Source organism: Syngnathus scovelli, chromosome 13, assembly GCF_024217435.2.
Source record: "Syngnathus scovelli strain Florida chromosome 13, RoL_Ssco_1.2, whole genome shotgun sequence".
Classification (NCBI taxonomy): domain Eukaryota; kingdom Metazoa; phylum Chordata; class Actinopteri; order Syngnathiformes; family Syngnathidae; genus Syngnathus; species Syngnathus scovelli.
Window position 1 is genome coordinate 5,449,642 of NC_090859.1, and position 6,720 is coordinate 5,456,361.

The 6,720-nt window shown below is 39.2% G+C and overlaps 1 protein-coding gene across 1 annotated transcript; it reads left to right on the forward strand.

The window, feature by feature from the left end:
* Nucleotides 1-2,611: 2,611 nt before the first annotated feature.
* Nucleotides 2,612-4,999, forward strand: ier5l (immediate early response 5-like). Its single transcript, XM_049737230.2, has one exon. It carries the CDS (start codon nucleotides 2,761-2,763, stop codon nucleotides 3,610-3,612), a length of 852 nt encoding a protein of 283 aa, XP_049593187.1. The 5' UTR covers nucleotides 2,612-2,760; the 3' UTR covers nucleotides 3,613-4,999.
* Nucleotides 5,000-6,720: the final 1,721 nt, after the last annotated feature.

A 6,720-nucleotide genomic window follows, 5' to 3' on the forward strand; every position in this document is an offset into this window, starting at 1 on the left:
ACAGTCAACAAAATACGAATCACACTGCAGAAAACTAGAGCTGTACTGGCCTCTACAGGTTCAACACAGGTTATTGCACTCATTTGGCAAACAATTCAACCTATGATTGATCTGTAGAGGCCACTGCAATGCTGCTTTCAGGCTCTGTGCGACTCAGTCAGTGTGGGTTCCTTTTCTTCCGCCCTACAATTTTCTTTGACGTTTCATTGACAAATATAGTTTCATGTGTAAATAACTATCACTGACATCATTTCAGTGTACTGTGAAAATTCATCTACATGGGTAACTTTTAACTAAGGGTGGAAAGTCATTTCATTTTTCACCACTGTCTTTAGAGTGGATGATGTTATATTGTATGGTAATTGTGTTAAATTTCAGAAGAATAAAAACGATACAAAATAACAAAATAGGAGGATTTTTATGAGGCTAGTATGAGCGTCTGGCATCCGTGTTAGAATGCCTTGTTTCTGTTCAATCATGTGTGGTTATTGTGAAGTGATGACAGTGAGGGTCAACGCACTGTAAAATAAAAAAACATTCAAATTACATATTACAAAAGTGGTTGTATTGTCAAAGATGCTATAAAGATGATGTAAGGAAGATATTAAGAAGATATTCGCCACACATATACATTCAATATTCCTGATTATCAGCAAATCAAATATACCCTGTGTTTCAAAGCAACTCATTAACCTGATAAGATAAACAAGGTATTGTTGCAATAATATCCCTCTAACTCCAATTTCTTAGCATCAAACACAAAAGACGCCAAGTCTTGACTGGAACTCTGTAGTTTGTCTTCCCAACCCTCCACCCACCCCCAACCCATCATCCAGTGGCCATATGGAGCATTCCCGTGCTTGGTGTCTGCATCACATTACGCATAATATGGCGTTTGTGTACGATACCAATACCACTAGTGTATACGCTCTGATCAATACTAATGGGAAGAAGGCATGCTGATAGAAATGTTTCCTCCAAGGCACTTTTCTAATCCCAAAAAATCTGCATCAATTTTTCTAGCTCTGCAATTCGCTAGCAACTAGTTCTGGCTTTATCCCAGCTCTCGCCTAATGTCACCTGGGATGGCTACAACTCACCCTGATGAGGATAAGAAGTTCAGAAATGGTTGAATGAGATGTGCTTAGGTGAGAGGCGCTTTACATACACCTTGAACAAGCCAGGGGTCAATCGCAAAAGGCACAATTTATTGGCAGAGTTTTGATGAGGTACAAATTGACCAGCAAAAATGGATTGCGCTAGTCATTGAGGGGTGGTCGCAAATACCTTAGTTAGCTGTACAAGTGAGGCAAAATACGTTCCATTCTGGACTCTTCCATATTATAGTGGCTACATAATACCAAAACATTAACGTATTAATCTATATATATTGCACCATTTGTTTGTAGTCAATTCTGATTAATCACATATTCTTTGAAGGTTGTTAGCAATATTTATTTAAGTAAAATCTTGGAATTACAAAATGGTGTATTTTGAATAGCTTCCTCTTGAATACAATGCTCCTGTAAAACACAAGAGATGATTGAAAATTATCTAAACGCACTTGGCTTTACAGGGATCTTTCTTATATTTTTCTCATTGAGACAATTTCCAAAACTTCTTGCTTACAGGTTTAGTTATGCCCGTGATTGCCACACTCCAGCAGCGTTGATCTGCGAGGGCCTCTGGTAGTAACTCAAGCAGGGTAGTTTGGTCTAAGATGCTACAACAAAGACCACTTTTTTTTCCAGAGAGATACTAGTAAAGGTACTCAATTCTTGAGTAGTCACTAATACCCATACTAGTTACTGATACAACTAGTGCTTTATATACATCAGATTTCCTTCCCCAAAAAACAATGAATGGTAATTTTAAAGAAAAGCATATACAAACCAATACTGTAACAATATGGTCTTTCACTTGCATAGTGCTTCACAGACTTCACCATTTACCTACAGATGACGCAGAATCAGGAGCAATTGGGGGTTCCGTATCTTGCTCAAGGAAACATGTTCACAACGGCCGGAGATCAAACCCTCAACCTCTGGGTTGGCTGGGTTACAATCGCTCTAACGCGGAGCCACACCGGCGCCTTTTGCCTTAAAATTGCATTAATTTCTTATTGTAAAGCAGTCACATGTATTCTTTGCTGTCGTGATTTAAGATACCTTGAAATAAGGCTGACACTAAAACCAATATGATAACAGGTGTTGGTGTGTATATGTATGCAATACATACATAATAATATATGTATGTAATGTATGGAATATAAATAAATATATATGGAAAAATACGACATAAATATTTATTTGCTTGTTCCATGGTCGAATTTATAGCAACACGTCTACCCGGAACAGCCGGTTCATACATATCCAACGACGAGGAAGCGACTGCTTCTTGGAAGTTTCAGTTATGGGGCCACTGAAATGAGGACATTCCAGTTAGACAGCCTGCGTGGAATTTGAATGGTACAGAGGAACCGCCAGAAGCTGATTGGTCGGAAGCAACATAGTTCCAGCGTTGAGTCATGTCACTCAACAAATCCTAGGCCTCTGATTGGCTTGCCATGCAGAAGGCGGGACATGCGCCTGGCTATAAATATATTGTGGTTTCACAGCATCTGCAAATGATTGCTGCTTTGGTCGCAGAAGAGGGTCCTTTCCAATGTTTCTTCACAGAGCTGACTTGAACCTTTCTCCTCAGTCAAAAATAATCTTCCAGAGATAGTTGGAAGTCGGAGTTCGCTGAAGGAACATAATTATGATCAACACCATGGAATGCGCTGTTGACGCGCAGAGCTTGATCTCCATTTCTCTAATGAAGATCCACAACTCCAGGAGTCAGAGAGGTGGCATCAAGCTGCACAAAAACCTGCTGGTCTCCTATGTGCTGAGAAACGCCAGGCAGCTTTATATCAAGGAGAAGTACGCGGAGATTTACAGGATGCAGCAATACGAGGAGGTGATGACGGTCTGCAACGAGATCCAGGAGCTGAACCCGTTGGATCTGGACGCGGAGGACACGGAGAACGAGGAGCAGACGCGGGCTGCTTGCTGCGGCGAAGAAGCGACTCTCAACGGCCGCCCAGTTAGCGCGCTTTCCGGCTGCACCTCTCCGGGGGACGCTTGCAAAGAACCAGAGCACTCCTACTACAGAAGCTGCTGTATGGAAGTCTCCAACGTGTCACATTGTGAGCAGTTTCCCGCAAACAACAACACGTACTGCAATAAAACCACCGTTCTGGACTTGGACACGCATGTTGTGACCACGGTGGAAAACGGCTACCTCCATCAGGACTGCTGCTGTGACGCGCTCCAAGCCGGCCAGGGCGCGCAGTCCCCAGGCAAGAAACGGAAGGTTGACTTTGGATGCTGCTTGTACAACGTTGACGAGGTGTCGGATTTTCCTCTCTCGCGTAAACGGGCCAAACGCGAAGAGTACACGTACTGTAATCTGGACTACACGGACACATCCAACATCTCCAATCTGATCTCCATCTTCGGCTCGGGGTTTACAGGACTGCTGAGCCGGCAGGCAGACTTGGAGCAGATCTGTAGCAAACAGGCACTCGCCAGTCTGGGAGCGTGGACTCGAGCTATTGTGGCATTTTGAAGCAAAAAACTTTACTTAAGGGGAGATCGGGCTCAACTGTTATATGTCCCCCACACATCACTTATGGGGAAATATTGCTAATGCTTATTTATTTGGCAACATTGAAGTCACACGTGAGCAGAGTGATGTTCCCAAAGGAGTTCTGGCGACAAACACACACAGGGTGGTTCAACAAATGTTCTGTAGATGGAGACATTTTAAAAGGACAGGCTTTAGTGAATGTCCACCGACATCATTATGATGGAAAGTTCAACAGGTAAATCATCAGCAAAGCATAAATGTTCTCTGAAGGGTGAAGAGCTTAATAGGAACCACGCGGCAACATACTGCGTCGGACAAGTAGTGTTCCATCTATCTTTATGAGTCAGTGGCAAAGGATGCGCTTCATGCAGTACATGATGTGTGTATCCACAGAACATGTGCATTGTGACACGTCAGTTAACAGGAGGTGCATGGTTGGTTGAAACTGGCAGCCTGATCCTAATGTGAACTACAGCTAACAGGTATTAACAACCACCATTCACAACCATATGCTCCAGATACAATATATTTCTACCCTCAATGTATCAACTACAAGCAATGAATGGATGAAGAATTAATACCTCATTTTCATCTTTGGTGTATCATGAATGATATCACTCACACTTTTCTAATCAGTGGCAATTGAGCCCAGTTTCCCCGAGCTTAGAAGATCAGAGTGGAAAGGACTTTATTTTTGAAGGAAATACATATTTAAACACTGAGAAATGTATCAGTATAGGAGTCATGTCATATATGTTGTGATTGGGAGAAAACATGCACGTCTGATGGTGGATTGACATCTGTTGCCTTAAAAACAAATGCACACTATTGCTAGCTATTGTCAAAAATGGCAAGTTCAATGAAAGTGACTGAATGTCTGCTGTTCTCGCTTTTCCTCATGTTCTTTTTTCATGGACCTCGCACATTCTGAGCAGTTTAGATATCTTGTGGAACATCACACTCTAAACTTTTCCTGAGGTACATAGACTGTGATCCAGTGCCAACAAGCAAATCCTGATAGGAAACTGTTACAATGAGGGTTTGACATATATCTTTATTAATCCTGTTATTTTAGGCATTCAAGTTCATACATTATTCCAAATTTATTTGGTTTTGTGAGTTTTGTAAAAAAATAATATTAGTCCTTTTGTTTTAAAAAGGCAATCTTATTTAGCCATAACCTGAAAATCCATGCATTAGCTTTATGAGCACTATGTGTACCAAAATAAAGAGAGTATTCCGCTATTCTCTGCATATTTTGTTGCTCTTCTTGTATTTTTGTGCTTATAAATTGTATTGCCGGGAAAAACTGTTTCAGAAAGTATTTGTAAAAAAAGTATTATCTAATAATAAAAAAGAAATCTCAGGTGTGATTGTAAGGCTTGTTTTGTTACATATACAGCGTTAGTGTCATATAATTAGCATTATTTTTTGTTTTATGTAAGGATTGTGAGTTTTTGAAAGTGATAGAATGTACCAATATTTCAGAGAATGCAAAATCTTTTTCAAATAATATATTTATTGAATGTAATAGACTGCGATTATCAAATGAAATTATGATTAAATGTGATTATCTCATTTTTATTGTTCAGGAACTTAATTGCAGCGACTAGTCAGTTATGAAAACAAGCTTCTTTGTCTTGATTCTTGTGAAAGTGCAAGCCTACAAGACAACTTATAAGTTAATATTTAAAAATAGCTTTTTGTGAGAGACAATTAAAGAAAAAGGTGTTAATTTCACTACAAGGTGCCTTGGAGATTTTCCGATTTCAACCCCTCAAATGTGAGATTTTCCATGCGCTGAGCTTCATTGTAATGAGTAGATGTTGTTAGAAATGCTTATTGGTCAAGCTCCCACATTTCTAGTTGAATAACTGATGTTAGCATTTCAAGAGCACATGATGGACCTTCACAACAGGATTCATTCAGTAAGCTGACTAGGTACTGTCAAACAAATACACCAAACGCCAAATACATCAAGTTTTACATTCATTCATTCACTATGACAGTTTGGACATGTTTGACAACTATGCACAAAATATAATGGAAATTATTAAATAAGTGCAATTGTATTCTTTATGTGTCTACTGTTTCATCTTACATTGAAAAAAGTCTAGTTGTAACGTCACTGAAAACAGAGCATTTGTTAAAAGAGCAGCTACTTCATAATGAAAGGGTGGAAAACAGTTGTTCAAAATGTTCAGCATGACTATGGATATAGAATATCCATTAGATAAATGACTCATTTTATCAAACAACTAACATCACATAAATCCAATCATTTAAAAATAGTATGAAATGAAGGAAACACATTTCAATAGAGACATTTCATTGTACGATATATGTATGTGAATGTTTGGCCACTTATTATAAGACATATTTCATTTTTCCACTACATTTCCATAATAACCAAATTGATTCTGATGATGACACCAACGATCGTGTCATGATATTGACCCTAAAGTAGAACACTGCAAATACAGCATAAGTACTAATTACACAAAACCTATGCTTACTTTCTAGTTACTTGTACCGTTTAGCATGAATGTTTTCTTGACCTTTAAAAAGAGTTGTCCTGTGCAGTGGATTATAAACAGTATGTTGTTTTCTTGATTTAAGATGTTTCCACACTTGGGTCACATGATGATCATCATAAAAGCTGAAAGGGAACAAGTTAACACTGAGATGAAGAGATAGCAACAAACGTTGTGCATCCAGCCTGGAAATGTTTTTTCCTTAAAATAAACCACAGAATTACGTTAAGTTGTGTGGTTTTTCAACTTCACGTAACCTGGAAGCAAATTGATTCATTGTTTTCCTGTGAAACATGACACATTTAACCTATCCTACCATATCATGAAAGACTTGTTGTAATTTGCGTTTCAGGACTTTTGCAATGATTGTGTTTGCATACGCATTAGTTAACTTTAGCATAAACTGTAGAAATGTAGAAGAAATTTCTTGGTCCTGTTAACTCTGCATTGTGCCACTTGGTGGTGTTCTTTAAAATCAATGAATGCTGATCACGAGGGCTCTGTATGCAGAGAAGAGGCACCTCTGACGGGCCCTCCCTCAAACTCACTCTCC

Excerpts from the sequence above, each read along its gene's own strand:
- ier5l (XM_049737230.2), top strand. The coding sequence starts at position 2,761 with ATGATCAACACCATGGAATGCGCTGTTGACGCGCAGAGCTTGATCTCC.